Source organism: Scylla paramamosain, chromosome 33, assembly GCF_035594125.1.
Source record: "Scylla paramamosain isolate STU-SP2022 chromosome 33, ASM3559412v1, whole genome shotgun sequence".
NCBI classification, from domain to species: Eukaryota; Metazoa; Arthropoda; class Malacostraca; order Decapoda; family Portunidae; genus Scylla; species Scylla paramamosain.
Window position 1 is genome coordinate 16209868 of NC_087183.1, and position 20000 is coordinate 16229867.

The 20000-nt window shown below is 41.2% G+C and overlaps 2 protein-coding genes across 2 annotated transcripts in view; both read right to left on the reverse strand.

The window, feature by feature from the left end:
* LOC135089472 (kinesin-like protein KIF3B) overlaps positions 1-8220 on the reverse strand; it is a 16600-nt gene extending 8380 nt beyond the window's left edge. Inside the window, 12 exon segments of the mRNA XM_063985053.1 lie at positions 37-234; positions 1013-1166; positions 1168-1214; positions 1612-1802; positions 2376-2508; positions 2955-3117; positions 3452-3604; positions 4337-4472; positions 5200-5324; positions 6044-6151; positions 6941-7070; positions 8049-8220. Of these exon segments, the coding sequence (XP_063841123.1) occupies positions 37-234; positions 1013-1166; positions 1168-1214; positions 1612-1802; positions 2376-2508; positions 2955-3117; positions 3452-3604; positions 4337-4472; positions 5200-5324; positions 6044-6151; positions 6941-7068 (1536 nt within the window). The 5' untranslated portion in view covers positions 7069-7070; positions 8049-8220.
* Positions 8221-9448: 1228 nt separating this feature from the next.
* On the reverse strand, positions 9449-19925 carry LOC135089807 (GPI ethanolamine phosphate transferase 2-like). Its single transcript, XM_063985869.1, has 11 exons — positions 18603-19925; positions 17646-17835; positions 17003-17212; positions 16060-16248; positions 15299-15426; positions 14483-14691; positions 13919-14130; positions 13193-13459; positions 11909-12832; positions 11482-11654; positions 9449-11340 (listed from the first exon to the last, which is right to left on the reverse strand). Exons 1-11 carry the CDS (start codon positions 18725-18727, stop codon positions 11115-11117), a joined length of 2853 nt encoding a protein of 950 aa, XP_063841939.1. The 5' UTR covers positions 18728-19925; the 3' UTR covers positions 9449-11114.
* Positions 19926-20000: the final 75 nt, after the last annotated feature.

Consider the following 20000-nt stretch of genomic DNA (forward strand, 5'->3'; position numbering starts at 1 on the left):
GAACAAAATAAATGATAACAATGAACTCCCTGGTACCTTCTGCTCCATAAGTTCCTGAGTGCGCAGCTGCAGGGCGCGTTGCTGTTCATTGGTGTGGTCGATGATGTTCTTCCCTCCACGCAGCAGTTTGCTCTCCATGGTCTGGATGCGACTCATCAACTTCTCCTGCACCTCCCTGGAAGTGTTCAGCTCTGCCTCCTTGTTCTTCAGCTCCGTCAGGAAACGCTCCTTCTCCTGTGTGTGTGAGGAGGCAGAGGCTCAGCTATCAGGAGGATGGGAGATGAAGGTGAAAAGGTGCTGTAGATATCAAGAGGAGCTTGCAGGACTTAAGGAATGAGGGCGAGGAGGTCAGGGTGATAAGGTGCTGTGCTGGAGCTGTCTTGTCTTGGTCAGTTGGTGTGTTCAGTCCTCCTGTCTTCTTATACTCTGGTGGTCTCTTGTGGTCTCCTTGTTTTGTGATCTCATGCATGCAGGTGAGCAGTAAGGTGATCTATCAATGAGTTTTGTGTCTTATCAACATTTGTACATTTGATTAGATACAGACTGATTTCTTTTTATTTGATGCACTCTTAATATTTTCAAGGCAAATATTTGTGGTTTAATTGATAAATATTAATTTTGCATTGATGTCTGAATGAAGAACAAGATTACCTCATTCATATGTAGGCTTTAAATATTTTTCTTAGGCAAATTTTTGAGACTGATCTGTAAATGTCAATTCTGTATTTGTAAACCAGGATGAAGAACAAGCATTTACATTTGTAACTTCAGAAATTTGTAGATCATTCATGAACAGAGATTTGCTTGTGGGGTATCTAATGAACACACACACACACACACACACACACACACACACACACACACACACACCAACCTACTTCCACTCATCATCTTCCTCCACAAACTTAACATTCTTTTGAAGCTTCCTAAAGACTCAGCATTAATAAGTCTATTCCATTAACACACACACACACACACACACACACACACAAACAAAAACAGACAGACAGACCTCAGCAATCATGTGTTGGTCATTCAGGATTCTGTTTCTCTCTTCATCCAATTCCTGCTGCTGCTGAAGAATGCCCTCAGCCTCCACTCCCTCCTCCTCTTCCTCTTCTTCCTCTCCTCCCTCCTCATCCTCCACTACTTCTTCTCCTTCTGCCCCGTTTCTTCTTCTTCTTCTTCTTGACTCCTCTCTGCTTCAGCTGCGCCTGGGAGGAAGAAGGGAAAGAGAGATGTAAATTAAAATTCTTCCCTTTTTAGAATATCACTTTTTTGGAATTTTTATCTTATTCCTAATTTTTTTCATTTTCTTTTATTTTCATCCTATTCTTTTCTCTCCACTATTTCCTGATCTCCTCTTTTTCATTCTCTCAATTGTATAACTTATTTCTCCTTCTCTTCCTCTCCTTTTCACCTTTTTCCTTAATTTACTATCACAATATTTTCCTCCTCACTCCTGCTCCTTGTTTTATCACCATTTTTTTTTCTGTTCCTTCACTTTTTTCCACTCTTCTCCTTTCCTCTCCTTCACAATTTCTACCATTCTTCCTGAGTTTATCATTATCATTATTTCCTCATAGTTCTTTATCCTCCTCATCCTCATACCTTCAGCCTTGCAAGCTCCTCCTGATACTCCTTCAGGATGGCATCCTTTGGGTCCTCATTCACCTTGGGCTTGTTCTTGATGTTCTTAGCTCGGTTGGCATAGCGTAAAGTTGTTATGGTCTCGTCGTAGTTGTAGCTGGCAGGTCCAATGTTGGCGACCATGATTGTTTTGGAGTTGCCACCGAGAGAGTCTGGAAGGGAAGTGTGTGTTGGTGGCCTGGTAGTGTGTATGAGGTGGTTTTCTAATTCTTTCTGCCTTGCCTCGCTTCTATCACCTCTTCTTTCATTCCATTCAAAATACCTACACTTCTTTCATGTGTGAGACAAGAACACTATATGTCTATCTATATACCTGGCTGGCAATCCTACACAGGTTGGTCCAGACAAAACGATGATTAGCCGGGTTCTCAAGTGTTTGTCCTGTTAATAATGTAGAAATCTTGTTAATCTGTCACTTGAACTGGTAAAACACCCTTAAAAACCTGTGCAGCTTGAACTAGAGCTTCTGGAATGTAGTGGAGGAGCAGCACAGAAGTGTTTCAGAATGTTTTGAAGCACCACATACACATTCACACACCCTTAGCTATGATAAAAATAGTGTTATGCTGTGTACATGTCTTTGTTATGAGACTGTATCAATCCAAGAACAGCAATATCTTTAAGAACACGAATATAATTAGTCTGCATAACATTCAGAAACACAATCAGTCTCTCTCTCTCTCTCTCTCTCTCTCTCTCTCTCTCTCTCTCTCTCTTTTTCTCACCCTGCAGGAGGCGAGTGAGTTTTGAGTCTCTGTAGGGGATGTGGGTGCTCTTGCCATCCACCAGGGCTGAGATGACATTGCCCAGAGCCGAGAGTGAGAGGTTGATCTTGGTGGCCTCCTTCAGCCTCTCTCCCTGTGGTGGTGATAGTGAGTTTGAGTAGGAGCAGAGACAGTGATAGAGAGAGATGGGATAAAACACATGAGATAGACATAAAAGACAAGAGTTCTCCTTCTTCTCCTCTTTACTTAAATGATGAATCAGACACAAAGAAAGATGGTTCTCCTCATTTTCTTTCGCCTTCTAAAAAAGTGAAAAAACCCACAAAAATAAGTTACCTTCCTCATCTTCCTCTTTCTCCACCTCAAATAACATAAAAAAAAGCTAAACATTTCCCCTTCCCTTCTTCCTCCTTCTCATAAAATGGCAAACACACAAAAGGCAAAATAATGAAGAACTTATCTTCCTTTTGAAAAATAAATAAATGAATAAAAAATAAAAAAATAAAATAAAATAAGTAAATAAAAAAAAAGAAAAAGAAAATAAACAAATAAAAAAGTTCTCTTCCTCCTTGTTCTCACCGCCGTTCCTGTTTTGGACTGCCTCTCAGAGCCAGCCAGGTCAACCAGATTCAGCTTGCCAACCCTGATGGTGCCTCGTCCCCGGTCGTCCAAGGTGCTGCACTCAATGGTGATGATGAAGATTGCGTGTGACCGGGAGCTGTGCAGATTCATATTGGTCGCCCTGATGGAGAGAAAGAGAAGGGATGTCAATTTATTTAGCCTTCTCAGTCACAAATAAAGGTAGAAAGACATGACTGGGAGCTGTGCAGATTCATATTGGTCACCCTCAAGGAGACTGAAGGAGACCTCCTCAATCTCTTCAGTTGACCTCAATCTCTATATACCCCAGCCTCTTCAATCACAAATACAGGTAGAAGGACATGAATGGGAAGTGTGTAGATTCATATTTGTCACCCTGAAGGAGAGACAAGGCAAAGTCACTCCAATCAACTTCCCTAACTTCTCTTTAGCTTAGCCTATTCAAAATACAAGCACAGATACAAAGGCAGACGCACCCCACAGCTCGGTTCTGGTTCCCCACAGTCATGACGTGTTGTATCTCGTTGACACTCTTGCACACAAACTGCTGGAGGTCCTTAACGAAGACTCCCGTGTCTGGCCTTTCCTTCAGCTCCAGTCGGGTCTTCTGGTCCTTCCCCAAGAGGTCCCTGGTGGAGGATGGTATGAGTAAGTTGTAGGGTAAGTAAAATTAAATGAAAGATAGTTATATACATTTTAGCGTAAAAAAAAAAAAAGGAGGAAAGAGAATTTAGTGTATGGAATGGACATTAGCATATATATACAATAAACTAGAGTAGGGAGACATAGGAAAGGAGTGGAGAGATGTATTTCAAAAGTAGGAAAAAATGGAAAAAAAAAAAAAATGTAAAAATGAGGAATACAGTATATTTTAAAAGTAGAAGACATCGGAAGGAATACAGAGGAAGATTTTTTTTTAGTAAGAAGGAAAATGGGAAAAGGAGGTACAGAGATACATTGTAAAGCAGAAACCTGACTTTTAGGACAAGAAGTACAAGAACAAAAGAAAAGAGATAATTAAACATAAACTAAATATAATCAGCTCATTTTCCTCTTTGAATTATTATTATTATTACTATCTCTTTTATTAATGGTTTGTTTCTAGGGTATAGAGGTGGAGGGAAAATCAAGTGGAGAAGAAAAAACAAGTGGAGATATGGATGTAATGACTAACAGTGGAGGAAGGAGAGAAGAAGGATTGCGGAGGAAGTGGAAGAACAAGTGGAGGTAAGATGGAGGTAAAGATAGTGAAGGGGAGGAGGGAAAAGTATGAGCAATGCTGACAATTAATTAGTTTTCTTTTACCTAATCTGCAGTACTGCTCCCCCTCCACCCTCTCCCTCTCTCTCTTTTTCTCTCACCTGATCTCCTCCTGGTAAATCTCAAGGTATGATGCCCGAATAAGGAACTGTTGGTCAATGGAGCGAGCAATATGGTTGTAAATGTGTTCAAAGGAGTTGGGAATGACACCTCTCTGCTCCGGGTCATCTCGAATACCTGTGGAAGGAGGAAAAGGAGGAACACGTCACAAGAGTCAAGGCGAGTGAGGTGACTATTGAGGGAGGAAGTGTTGGGTTGTGGGAGTGATGGGGTGAGTGAATGAGTGAGTGAGTGATGGTATTTTTTGTGTAATGGGTAATTTGTGTTACTTTTTTTTTCATGTGATTTGTTATTTATGTTTTTAATGTGTAAGAATTTTTTTTATATATATACAAGAGAGACACTGGCTTTGGGCAATAAAAGAAAAGAAAACAAGTAATATGTAAGTGCCAGTCACTAAAGATGAGCCAAATTAAACAGTGATCTTGTAATATGAGCTGAAAACACACACACACACACACACACACACACACACACACACACACACACACATACTATTCATCCTATCCATAACTCTACACACACACACACATACACATATGTATTTCATTAACAACAGAAAAAAAATAATAATAATAATAACAGAGAAACCAAGATTTCATAGCAAGAAGCATAAGAAGAAAACAAAAGGGTAAGAGATGTTGAGTAATTTAAATATAATCAGCTTAATTTCCTCTAAGAATTATTATCATTATTACCATCTATTTTTCATTGATCTACTTGCAGGAAACAACACAAGTCAAAAAAACACAAACAATAAACAAACACAAGATTCAAACACACAAACAACAATGCCAAAAAAGTCCCAACACAGAGACATACAGACACTCACACACTCACTCACCTTCCATCGTGTAGGTCTTCCCAGTCCCTGTCTGGCCATATGCAAAGATGGTCCCGTTGAAGCCATTGAGCACGGAGTCTATGAGAGGCCGGAACGTTTCGTCATAGAGTTCCTGCTGCTTAGAACTGTGTGGGAGGAAATGGAGGAGTGAGTGAGAGGTGGTATGTAGTGGTGCATGCTCAGCTATTTGTCTTACTTTGGTTATTAAGAGCAGTGCAACGAGAAAATAGGGCAGGAAGTTAATTTTGTGTTTAACCTGTATGGTGTTGTAAAGGGTATATTTGCATTGGTACATGGAAATAATTGAGCAGGAAGTTAATTTTGTTGTGTGTTTAACTTTCATGGCATTGTAAAAAGTATATTAGCACTGGTACATGGAAATAATTGAGCAGAAAGTTATTTTGTTATGTGTTTAACTTTGATGGCATTGTAAAGAGATTGACTGCATGGATACACACTGAAAAAATTGAGGAGGCAGTTAATTTTGCTGTCTGTTTAACTTTCCATGTATTGAAAAGAGAATATTTGCATTGATACATGGAAACAACAGAGTGGAAGTTAATTTTGCTTTCTGTTCATTTCCATGCTCCTGTAAAAAGTCAGTTTTGCACAGATACATAAAAAAGAAAGTAGTAGTTAATTAATTTCATACCACTGTAAAGAGGAGGCTTGCAAGGACAAAGTATGAGTCAATATTAGCATCTGTTCACTTTCAAGGCAGCAGTGGACAGAGGTGGCTTGCAAGGAGGAGGAAGTACAAGTAATTCCAGCATTCCTAAGCACAAAAGAATAAACAAGTGAATAATGAACAACTACAGAGACACTACAAGGAGACGCCACCCACTTCCAGTCATAGACCGCATCAAAGGTGAAGGTTTTCCGTGGATCTGTGTCAGCGGCCTTCACGTTGCGGAGCTCCACCACGCCTCGATCCACATCCATGTCCACCACTCTGCAGGAAAGGGAGGAGGAAACAGGAGGGTGGAAGGAACAAGAGGGTGGAGAAAATGTAGGGACAGAAGGAAAGGGAGGAGGAAATAGGAGGAGAAAAGGTACGAACAGAAGGAAAGGGAGGAGGAAATAAGAAGGTGGAGAAAATGTAGGGACAGAGGGTAGGGAAGGAGGAAAGAGGAGGAGAAAATGTAGCAAGGGAAAGAAGGGAGGAGGAAACAAGGGGGTGGAAAAAATGGAGGAATTAATGGAAAGGGAGAAGGAAATGAAGCTAATTACTGTTTGTTTAACTTTCATGGTGTTGCAAAGGAATGATTTGCACAGATAGAGAAAAAATGAATAAAAAAAAAAAAAAATGAATAAATAAATAAATAAATAAATAAATAAAATAAAAATAAAATAAATAAACAAATAAATAAATAAAGTTTGAAGTTAACTTTGCCTTTTAGTTAACTTTCATGGTATGCAAAGAAAAAACACACACACACAAACAAAAAGAGAGAATGGGAAGTTAATTTTGCTGTCTATTTAACTTTCATGGCATGGATACACAAAAAAAAAAAAGAATGAGAAAGTTCATTTTACCACTTATCCTTCATAGCATTCCATCTGTCTGTACCTGTTTATCTTTGCCACTATCTCTACTATTTCTCTCTGTCTCTGTCTATCTCTATTTCTATCTGTTTGTACCTGTTAATCTTTATATCTCTGTATCTCTTTAACTGTCAGTACATATCTCTATTCATCTCTATCTGTCCATACTGGTTCGCTGTCTGTCTGTCTGCCTTACCTTTCATACTGGTTGGCTGTCTCCTGCTCATTCATCGGCCGGCACCTAACCACCACCTTCACCGCCTCGGCCGAAGCCACCGCCGCCGCATTGCTGCTCTTCATCTTCCCTTCAGCCCCTTGAACCATCACTGTGTGGATAGGAGTGGCTCAGCATTGGGAGGAGAGGGAAGGCTTAGTGTGGGGAGGAGAGGGGAGGCTTAGCACGGGGAGAAGAGGGGAGGCTTACTGATAGGAGGAGAAGGGTGGCTTGGAATGGGGAGGAGAGGGGAGCCATAGTGCATATGTTTGTCTGTTATTTTCTTATATTGCAGTAAATGTCAGTAACTTATTAATTATCAACTTTACTTGTCACCATCTTAAGTTCTGAAATTCTGAAGCGGTTAAGTCGTTTTTGGTGTTTTGTTTCCACTTTTACTTATTGAATTAGTTATAAACTGTTTGGTGTTTTTAAATATGTGACTGATAACACTGCCACATAACCATGACTGTGAGAACTTACAACACTTGTCATTTTGAAGAGAATACTTGGAGGAGGCAAAAAAAAAAAAAAAATAAAATAAAATAAAAAAAACAAATAAATAAAATAAATAAATAAAGTTAAATAAAATAATAAAATACACATTTATTCAACAGAAAATACAACTCGATAAACAGTAACATCAGAATACTAGAGACTTACTTAAAAGCTATTTAAAAAAGCAAAAAAGATATTACAATTACAGCAACCACAATCACAGCAGCAGTAAGAGCCGATTAGTAAAAAAAGAACAATGGAAGAGTAGAAAAAGCTTATACACCACCATTCCTCTCATCTGGCAGGAGAGGAAGAGAGAAGAGGGTAAATATGGAGTAGAAGAGAATGTAGTTATATAATAGAAAGGAAGAATTTGAAGATCAGGAGAGAGAGAGAGAGAGAGAGAGAGAGAGAGAGAGAGAGAGAGAGAGAGAGAGAGAGAGAGAGAGAGAGAGGTTATAAAAGAAAACAAGAATATAGAGCTTAAAGAAAGAGAAATGAAAAGAAATTTAACGAAACATCAAAACTCACCGTAAAATTAATTAACTGCTCCTTCATGGAAGTACAAAATAACATACACTGAAATACCAACCTTACTAGCTGCAGACGGTCACAAATACACCCCTCAAAATAAGAATGTGGCAAGGGCACGGCATGGGCCCTAAAGCAATACTAATTTCCACCAATGACTCATAATGACTCACTGAAGAAGGCGTCCAGCTTGACAACACAATCAATATTAACCTTATAAAACACCATTAAACCACTTGTAAATAGGACCAAAGCAGAGCCAACCTGTGTGTTCAAGATAGCGGCATGGCTTGGAAGTGTGTGGCCACCAAGTGGCCTAAAATGGAGGAGTAAAGGGCAAGGATGTCTCCCCGCAGTGTCTGGAATGTTTTGTTTTCGATCCCAGCAGACGACAGCCGAGACTAGAGCTTGCCAACCCTACCGAGTCCTCACCTGCCATGTTTTCTCCTGTTTTCTGATATATGAATAATTTTTAAAGAATAATTCTTCTTTAAAACTTACTCTACTTTATTATTCTATAATTTTTGTTGGGTTTACGTAGTGTTTTTTTTTATATTTTATAAGATTTACATAAATTCTCCAGGGATTTAAATATTAGCACCCCTGCGCCAAGCCCTCCCTCACCTTTCCATTTAACTCTGATAGGTAAACAAATATTATGATTCACTTCAATACCGCGTTCATTTCCTGAAATTGATGCCTTAGGTTTATAGATATGGATATGGATGTGTATAAGTATTCTTTCTGACTTAACAATGGTGATTGTGGTAATCATCATTGTTTTATCGTATTACATTATTTCATTGAGGTCGATGTCTAAGAACGCTGAATAGCGTGTGTCTATATATATTTCACTGCCAGCGGTAGAAGGTCTATATAATTCTCTCGCAGGAAGTATATGCAATTCTTTTTCGCATATCTATATAATTCTCTTTCGTAGGTCTATATAATTTCCTTTTGTAGGTCTACATAATTTTCTTTCGCAGGTTTATAGAATTCACTTTCATCCGTCTCTCCTCGCTGGTAGATTGTTCGTTGTTGAGTGGCAGCCGTTCCCTAGCTGGCGTGGGTCTTCAAGGTCTGGCCCACGGCTGTCCTTGTCGCTTCAGGTATTGTTGTGTTTGATAGCACCATACACACTCTCACAAGGAGTTTGACTTCCCCGGTCTCATAAAGAGGCCCCCCACCCCCCTCCACACACACACACACACACATACTTAGCTGCGGGACGCAGACCATCTGTAACTCACTCCATCAACATTCATACACTGTGCTATAGATCGAGAGATAGATCAACACCCTGGCTTCCCTCATACCACATTTCATACACTGTATGGGGCCCTGGTCTCTCTATACCATTCAAAAATACTCTTTTGTTCTATCCTATTTGTCCACTCAGTCCTACACTTTTCCTCTCTCTCTCATATAAAAACAATTTATACATGCATAACACACAGCAGGGGCGCGCATCTTTTTTTATTATTTTTTACATAGTATAAATCAAGATACAGCCTTAATACTCTGCAACAGTGTAGCTGATGGACGATAATATTAGAGGAAATATTTTTACAGCTTTGGAGAATTTTTTATAAACTTGCCACTGGGCAATGCTGGTAAGGAGAACTTGTTAGCAGACAGGAAGTGTTAGCTATACACACTTTTAGTGATTTTACTTAGATCATCCTTTGTTTGCACACAAAAGGCTCAATTATAACAAGATCTTCAGCAGTGCATAAAGCTTTAACAGGCTTCAGGGTTGGGGATAATACTAATGACTTCTACATAAATAACACATGCAACCCTGAGTTGTTTAATAAATACAATTGCATCCTATTTGAACTTGAAACCCATTCCCAGGAACTCCTCCCTTAAGGGATGGTCATGATAGGGTTCCACACACCAGCTCCCTGCCTCACCAACAGGCAGCAAGAGAACCTACTAGGATAATTGTGACTACTGTATGTGCTTGTAATAACCACAATAGATCCTCAACACCTTGCATACTTCATATCACAGCTGGTCAGATCCAGGCCTTCTGTAAACTGCTGTGGTTTTCTTCATCTCCCACAACATGTCTCAGAGATGCCCACTCAAAACTAGTGACTTATCATGGCTGACAAATCCATATTTCTTCAAATACCATGCATGCAATACATGTATATATATATACATGTATTTTGGCCCCTAACACATGCAGTGGTGTAAATTGCAAGAAATTTCACCATCCTGCATCCCACCAATGTTTAGTTGAATGACAAGAAATATTATACAGGTCAGCTATTTGAGACTGAGTAGCTTTTGTAGCTTTGAAAATTTACATGAGTCATGCAAGCTAAAAGTCTATTTTTCAATATCACTCTAATAGTAAATGGTATGTAAATATGATTGTGACTGGGCTCTCGCATATCTTTTTTCTAAAAGAATCAAATCAGTTTTATCATGAGACATCAAAACATGATTTAGGATACAATCAGTTTACAATCAAAATTGTGCTAAAATGGCATTTCACTTTATCTGAAATTAACAAAATATCTATCTTTTGTATCTACAATATATCTATCTATATAACTATCTACAATATATCTATGTACTATATCTACAATATATCTATCTATAAACCAGATAAGTAATCCCACATGGGTACTGCAGACCAAGCACCACACACACACACACACATCATTTACACTCTTAACCCCATCAGTCCCTGATGGAAAGAAACAGTCTTCTCCATCATCTTACTACACCACAGGAGCTTAGGCACAGCACAGCTGGCCACATACCTCCACAGCAAGGCCTGGCAGCATACACTAGTTTACCCCTGCCTCTCCATCATGAGCCCTGCTACTATTCCAATTCTTACACCACAGTATTACACCACATCTGCTGTGGTCTAATAAAATATAAATTAAAATTACATAAAAAATTATAAAACCATTATAAAAAACCCAATTCATTATTTGAATCAAGGTCTAATTCCAATGTCTACTAACAAGAGAGAGAGAGAGAGAGAGAGAGAGAGAGAGAGAGAGAGAGAGAGAGAGAGAGAGAGAGAGAGAGAGAGAGAGAGAGAGAGAGAGAGAGAGAGAGAGAGAGAGAGAGAGAGAGAGAGAGAGAGAGAGAGAGAGAATTATTCAAATCTATATGTGACCTCAAGCAGTGTGCACACTTTCTCAACCCCCCACATGTAGAGGGTGAGGGCACACAGCACCAAGACGTGCGCTCCTTCGTACAGCAGCTTGGGGGTGAACACAGACCAAATGAAGAGGTGGTGGCGCTGACACAACACGTTCAGGACGTAGAGGGTCACCGTGGCCAGGCGCACACACCACCACACATACAGCTGCCTCTGCCACCTGTTGGACCACACATTGTTAATTTTTTCACTGAATTGTGTGCAGTCATTGCAGTTGTAAATTGTGTTGGCCTTGGCTGGCATCCTTCATATAAAAACTTGTGGTTCTGAAGTATTTACAAGAAAGAGGAAATGCTCTAACCTTTCCTTGGAGCCATCCTTGGAGGCGAGGTGCACCAGGAAGGCCAGGTAGGTGAGAAATGTGCCCCCGAATGTCTGGGTGGCTATGAGGATGCCATGCAGAAGAGGATGGAAGGAATTCACACCCACAAACCCAGCACTCATATCTATTGTTGTCAGGCTGTTGCTGTTACCCTGAAAAAATAGAAAAAAGGGACTACAATGTGTTGTTCTCATTACACATTGTTGAGGGATTCAGTAGTCAACTAGAGGTCCTTTACAAGAAAAGACTACAGATGAGTCTATATTATCTACACTAGTAAAGGCAATTAAAGGAATCACAGAGCATTCTAATCAATGAACAAGCCTGCCATGTTTAACAAATCACTAAATGTTCACTTGAGGAACAGTTTACACACAGTGGCACCATCACCACAACCCAAACTCACCTGATTGAAGTAATGCGTGAAGGCCAGCCAGCTGATGGCCATTGCTGCTCCCTCCCACGACAAGTAGCGGGCCAGTGCCAGCCTGTACAGCACACGACTGAGGATCCAGTTCTGCAGCAGGATCAGGGACAGCATTCCCACATTGTCTATCCGCTGAAGAAGTAGACACAGCAGACTCAGAGCAGTGTAGCTGTACCGAAGCAGAGTGCTCATCTTATCATCCTCTACATCATATTCCTCTGTCATTTTGGGAACCTTACTGTGTGCTCTCAAGTCAATCAGTTTGGCTTTAAAAAGTCCATAGACATATAGGCAAATTATGGCTAGGTATGCAATCTGGGCCTCAAAAGTGCCACTAGCAAGGAAAGGATAATGTCGCCCAAACACTGCAATGAGTGCAATCAACACAAGAGGCCATGATGTGTGCAGGAGTATGAGGAAGGAAAGCACAAGTCCAGCCACCACCACAAGGACCAATGTTCTCCCTCCTAGAGCACGCAGGATGTCACCCAGGTCCTCCAGGTGCCGCCACTTGTCTCCCGTGGCATTCCAGGCCCTTAGGATTCTGCTCAGCACCAAACTCAATGCCAGGAGCAAAAGTATCTTGTTTTGAGGAAGGTAGGCCTTTTCCAGAAGACTTAGTTCACGATTCTCTTGCTTCACTTGAGTGGGCAGGTGCAAGTAACTGGTGTCTTCCTCTTTGCTGGTGGTCTTGTAAGCTGAAGACTTGTGGCCCTGGCAAGCACCTGAACCTTGGAAGTTAAATCTTATTATCTTGAAAATGAGATACAGATGAAGGGTGGTGGTGAAGAAGTACAACGTCTGATGTTCCTCTTCGACTAAACTGGTTCCCAGCAAGCTCAGTGAGTGAAGACAAGTCCCAAACATCAAAAAGTAGTGGACTGCATCTTTCGAACCAGGATTCTGCAATGAAAGTTTATGCCATTAGGACACCATAAAGGGATGATGAATAGGGAACATGGAGCCATATTATAATACCTCATGTTTCAGGGGTGGGAAAAAAAAAAAAAAAAATGGAGCTGTATTTATCATCACTTCATTTAACACACTTATTTCTTCACATAAATCTTGTTTCAAGTTTGCTCATCTTCAAGCAACTGTTCCTTCTCCCTCCTGATGTGCTCACACCACCCCAGTCTGTACCTCACTCCAGTGGTCACTCCTGCCTCCCCCTTGCAGTTACATTCATACATTTTATCATTACCTAAAATCTGCTCATGCATATATGATATTAAAGAAATCACAGAAGATGGTAAAACTCACATCTGCAGGTTTGTGTGTGTTCCTGGTGATGGTGGAAGAGGAGGATGATGAGGCCAGTGCCACCATGACATAGACAAATGCCATGAATAGCAGCCATGCACTGGGCTGCAGCAGATGGCACATCTTTGACCCTGAGGCACCAGCACACACCAGGAGCCAACCCAGAAAGGTGCATCCTGCACACCAACCCACTGTGGTACCCACCACCTGCTTCCTTGGGGCCAGCGGGCCTCCCTTAACCTGTCGCCATACACATCCCGCAAGTATCTGTACAGAGGTAATGTCAAATAAGATGAAAGAGCTGATGTGAAAGTGAAGCATGAGTTTGATATCGACAGCATTACAGTAATAAATAAAAAACTGTTATAAAACATAGTTTCTACCATAGATGTAAGTGTCATACAAGAAAGAATAAAAAAAACTGATGGATAGCACAAAAAAATGAGTTACCTCCATATAAAAAGTTTCCCTAAGTTGAGACAAGCCATGCAGGAGGAGAGGTGAAGTTTGAATCCAAAGGTTGGAGGGGATGGAAGGGAAATGAAAGGAAGGCATCTAGAGTTTGATTGAGAGGCAAATAAAATGGAGGTGAAAGGGAAGGCTGAATGACAAGGAAATTAACAGTTGGAGACTTTGTCTTGAAAACTGATGTCATACATACACAGATAATGTTTTATACTCAGTGGCAAAAAAAGCAGGAATACAATAAATGCACAACATAAGTACCATAAGGAGAGCAAAGGTGGCAAGATAGATGATGGGAAGGTCATAGCTCTGCTGGCGAGTGGCAAGGGCATCAGACACTTCCTGCTGGCAGTCCCCATAGAACTTGCAGACACGCTCTACTTCTGGTCTGCTGCCTGCAGGGTTCTGGCGCAGGTCTTGCACAATTCTTTCATGAAGTAGTGTTGTTTGTTGAAAAAGCAGCTCTACATTACCTGTCAAGGTCCAAGACAGAAGTGTGGTAATAAAAGTAAGCAAAAGGAAAGCCAGGATAGGTCTTCCTAAATAACCTTCCAGGCTTGCTTGGCATTTTGTCTTAACAATAATCTTGTCCTCTGACTTGTAACACAGAATAGGGGTTTAGGGGATGTACTCTACAACTCAATAGCAAATACATATCATGACTCAGACACATATATAAATAATATTTTCTACTTTAGCCACCACTCACAAATGTTTGGTACTGTATATTTTTTAATTCACCACAACCATTAAATGCCTGGCTGGGAGTGTAGATGGAGAGTACTTCACTCTAAGGAAAAACACAAACAGAGTGAAACTGCTAACCATGATTAAGATGGAGGCCAGAACCCTTAGCAATGGCTAGCAGCTGTCTGGCAGCCTGGCTGTGCAGAGCCATTCTCTTCTCTGGTGGAATATTTTGCAGCAACTCAGTTATTGGTCGTCCCACACTGCCTTCAGGCACCCCAATACCTGTCAGGAGGCCAAGGGTGGGTGCCAGGTCCACCTGCCTTGCCTCCTGCACCTTCTCTGGCCTTGGTTCAAGCAATGATCATTGTCATTAAGGAATTAACTAAATATGAATCAATGTATCCTTCCCTCAACTCATAAAGTACTCATTACAAACAGCCACTGAAATAATGCACTGCTGGCTCCATGAATTTTGGTACACACTATGGCAAGGTGAGGGCCATGCCTGGCATGACCACACAGTGGAGTAGGAAACACCCCCAAGGTGAGAAGCTGTTGACAATGCTGCATGAGACAGAGACTTGTTACATGTTTCTGTCAACAGCTTCTACACTGCTGTCACCTTCACCTTGGGGGTGTCTCCTGCTCCACTGTGTTGTGCCAGATGTCACCTTCACCTTGCCATTATGTGTATCAAAATTCTTGGAGCCAACTGTACATGTTATGTTTTAACAAAAGATTAAAAGTACATGATAATTTCTTAAAAATTTGTAGAATTAAGTAAATCAAATACAAGTAACTTGTCATATATGGTTTTGAAAAAAAAAAAAAAAAGTAAGGCAAGTGGACAAGGCAAGGTGGGCATTAGGTTGTGTATCAGAGAAGAAAACTTTCACATGAAATAAGACAAAAATAAACAGATTGACAGACTGATTACTGTGACCTAGGTACCTCTTTTTGATGATAGTATTGGAGAGAAACAATGCAGAAGTAGTAACCTCTGAGTGGGAGGATCCACCATGTCCACCCGCATCACTCATGCCATGGTCGCCACACACCAACACCAAGTACTTCAACCCCTGCAGACATCACTCACTCTTAGTCAATCAAGGGAGGTGTTCTCTTCATTCTTGTGACCAAAATGATCTAGTGCTCAAGTCCAAGGTAGATAAAAGAATCCCTCAGGACAAGCCTCAAGGCTCAAGATCTTAAAAGTTGAGGAAAGGTAGATGAAACCTGGAGGGCAGACCTCAAGACTGCAAGATCTTAAAAACTGTCTGATATTTTACTGACTTAAAAAATCTAGTAAAGAACTATGATTACATTACATAAAACAATAAAAAATTAAACCTACCTTTGGTTCAGCAGTATACACAACTGTAAGCTACACTTTGGCAAACTGTTATCAGGAGACTACATATATCGTTTTTAAAAATAAGAGTAATAATGATGGCGTGAAAGAAATCTGGAACTTCATGAGATACAGAACAAGATGGGAAGACTGGAAACTTGAGAAGAATTGCTGGGATAAACTGGTACAGAAAACTAATAAAGGTGAATAAAGAGAGGAGGCCTTATTGAACTGCTGATGACTGCCAATAATGACAGATACAAAGATGAAGGATCCGATGATGGGATACATGATTCAAGGGAAAGCACGCACCACTGGGGAGAAGACAGCCGTGACAGAGGAATAGTGTCTCTCAACCCACCTTGGCTTCAAGAGTGACGTGGATGTTTTTGACCACAGCATCCATCTCTAGCAGCTTGGGTCCAATCAGGGGACTCATGGGGCCCTCCAAGTGGCCGATGTGGTCCAGGCCAAGATAGTGGAGGATCAACACATCCCACTCATCAGAGGGAAGCACCTTGGTGAGATGCTGTGTCACATTACGGTCCACCTGAGTCAAAGATTGGCCACATTACACCTCAATGACATGATTTTACACACAAACACAGACATTCACACATAACACACAAATATAGAAACGAAGACAGGACCGCATGAGTGTAGGTAAGGCCCTCAAAATTACAAGATGAATACACACACAAACATACACACACTTTAATTTGAAAGGACCTACACAAGCTTACATGCAGCCTTGTTTATTGAATGGCAATGAGCCTATTTCTCACATACTAAAAACCTTAAACCATCACATAGTAAATATATACCTTCATCTTAAAAAAAAAAACATAAGATTTTTTTAATGGGTATCTTGAACAGAAAAGCCCCTTATTAAACATCAAATATGATGACACACATACAGAGGGTGGTGATGCCAAGGTCAAGTTGCTGAGAGCTGATGCCCAGCACATGGAAGTGGGTTGTGCTACCAGATCTTCAGTTTCTCATTGAATAGTCTAATTCAGTCTGTGGGTAGTACTATTCAAGATCTGCCTGCATTAACAAATAACTTTTGGTTCTATACTTTGCATGCAGCTCACATTATTCACAAATTGCACTATTTGATCTCTTGCTATTTGGGATGCTGATGTACTCGGCTCCTCTTGGTGAGTCTTTATGTATGTGAACTGCTGCTCATTCACCAATGTATAATCTGAAGACTGTTCCTCTACAAAACTTTCATTACTATATTCTTTTAGTAATAAACAGATTAACCACAAATAATAACTACGCAAAAGTACAATTACCTCTGTATAATCTGTGACAAAAAATGAGGTGACACCCTGGTGCTTTGAAAACTGTGAGGGAAACACCTTGAGCCAAGTGTCATCCCCATACAAGTGGATTCGTCTTCCCTGCGCTGCCCATCTTCGAATGATGTTGTCATCCACAAGCTCTCCGGCTCCAAAGTTTTCAATGATGTCCATGAAACCCGGAACACTGCCCGTCACCAACGACTGTTGCCAAGGTTAAATATTTGATGAATGTCTCTATAAGCTTTCTTTATCTATTACAAAATAACTCTTTAATTTGTTAATCTACATTTATATCAAAATTTGGTTACCATATATGAAAGGATCTAGAATTGAAATACTATATACCTACTATTGTAATGCATGGATAAACACGTCATTGTAAGGAATCTTTGTGTATACAGTTGGTGCAAATGAAGACACAGCAACACAGAAGGAAAAATACTAAGGCATTTGCCTCCCTTTGTATGAACAATGAAGACTACAAATTTAAGACCATCTTAACTCTTAAGATTACAATGATCATAACAGTATCTGAAAAAGAAGGTGTAAGTCAATATGAAATACTTCTTGTATCTACACATACACAGATGTTTGCAAGTCTATATGTACGGTTATCAAGCCATCAAGAACAAACCTTGATCCTGGGCAAAGTGACAGTTGGGGCAGCCGTGTGGACAACGTAGCCACGTGCAGCACCAGAGGCTAGCTGTCCTTGCAGGTAGGGCATGAGGGGAGCAGCAGCAGTCACCAGGTGGTCTGCACGCAATGCATCAATCACCACCACCACCACCTTTTCCACAGCCATATGGGAGTCATTGGAGTACCTGAAGACAACACATTATGAGAACTAGTTACATGTATTAGATCATAAAAAAAAGCTCATGTAATAACAAGAGAAAACCAAAAGCTGCTTAAAAGAGCCTTGAGAAACCAGCTGAGGAAAGAAGATTGAAGGTAAGACAGAATGAGATGGAGGGATGGAACTGCAGTAAAACTACAAGGGAAAGGAGTCATGGAGGAAGATGCAAGGGACAGAACCAAGTGTAGGCGACTTGTACGTCATGCCAATCCCTGGCTTAAGGGAAATGGCAAAAGGAGAAGTTCATTCCTATCAATTAATCTCAGATCTGGTTGGGTAAAGTTAGGTTGTGCTTGAAAGTTTCCCAGTTTTTAGTATATGGCATCTCATCCTTAGACTTTTCATGAATGACCAAATTTGGCATAATTTGCTTTCCCATCAGGTCCTCCAGCTTGCTGGGAATAGAGGACAAAAGGATAGGATGTATTGTGTTTAACTGCAATTTTACTAGTTAGGCTAGTGTAGCAGGGGGATATGGGGGTTACTGACTTCAGAAGGTTAGGATAGCGTAGCGGAGGATGGTGGGTGTGGGCATGGGGGGATATCTGCTGTTGTCGACTATTTTCTAAGGATTTTCCAAAAACTGGTGTTTTCTCCTTAAACTTTTTAATTTCACAAATTTGGCCTCCCTCAACCTAAAACTCCACTTTCCACCAGGTCCCGTATAGGATGCTTATCCTGGAGACAGACTACTGGCAAGATTTTACATTTTGTTTCTGTGGTATCCCTCACCTGGCCAGGGTATCATGGGGGCTGCCTGCGGGGCGGGGACGCACTGTCACCAGGCCAGTGAGGTAAGCCAGCAGCCCTGCCACCACGGCACACTGCTCCACCACCAGCGGTGACAGGCCCGTCATTTTGGACGTGGAATGTACCAACCAAATTAGGGTGCTGTAGCTTCACTCAAGAAACACAGCCAAACATCATTGATCTCCCAGACCGGTGATTTTGATCTTGATCTTAATGGATCTTGATCTTGATGGTACAGGTGGCACAGGATCACTCCTGAGCCAGGCCTTTGGATCGGCAACTCCTGTAGAAAGGGGAAAAAAAGAGAGAAACGAACAGCATCCTATATCCTAATTGTTCATACACCTGGCACGCCACATTCTCTCCAGAAACTCTTTCACCGCCTCAATCATCCTTTCATTCGCCTCTCTACACAGTCCCAGCAACAACACCATCCACTCTTTTCCCGTCTTCTCCACTCTTTCATTCCTATCATGCCCTAACTCAGTCAGTATCACTTGCATCATCTCATTCCTGTCTCTGGCATACTTCACACACTCCAGCACCACATGTTCCACCGTCTCATCCTCTCCCATGTCACACATCTAGCATACTTTGCTGCGGGACTCAGACCACCTGTAACTTCTTGCATTCACATCCATACACTGTGCCCTCGCTCGGAAGAGAAGATCACCACCCAGGCTTCCATCATACCACCTTTCATACCTCGGGGCCTCTTTCTCCTTGTACCATTCCAGGGTCTTCTTTCTTTCCATCTCATTCTTCCATTCATTCAGTCCCACACATTTCACTTCTTTGTCTATCTCATTCTTCCATTTTCTCACATCCCATTCGGCTCCCACTCTGCCTCCTCTTGTTACCACCCATTCACGCTCATTTTGATTCCTACCAGCCATTCTTATCGCCCACACAACTTGCAATCCATTCCTGTCTGTCATTCTCATGCATCTCTTCTTCCATTTGCTTCCACTTTCATTCCACAGGTACACCTTCCTTGCTATTCTTGCATCATCCATTCTCTCAAGCCTAATCTTGTACTTAAGTGTGGCTTTTGTCAGTCTTTCTCTGAAGGTGCTCCATCCCATGTCACCTCTCAAGGCTTCAACTGCTGTGCACCTCGGTGCACTCAGTGCCATCCTTGCTACTCTATTCTGGCCCACTTCTAACTTATCAATTTCACTTTCATTCCATGCAATCACATCCATACCAAACATTATACATGGCACAGCCACACTCTTCCACACTTCTCTCAACACATCATACTTGCTCTCATCCTTGCCGCGCTTCCCAATCGACCTACCCACTGGTTTAGCATACTTATCTTTTCATTCTTTGCCTTTGCACACCCACTAGGGTGTGCTGCTGCTGCTGCTGCTGCTG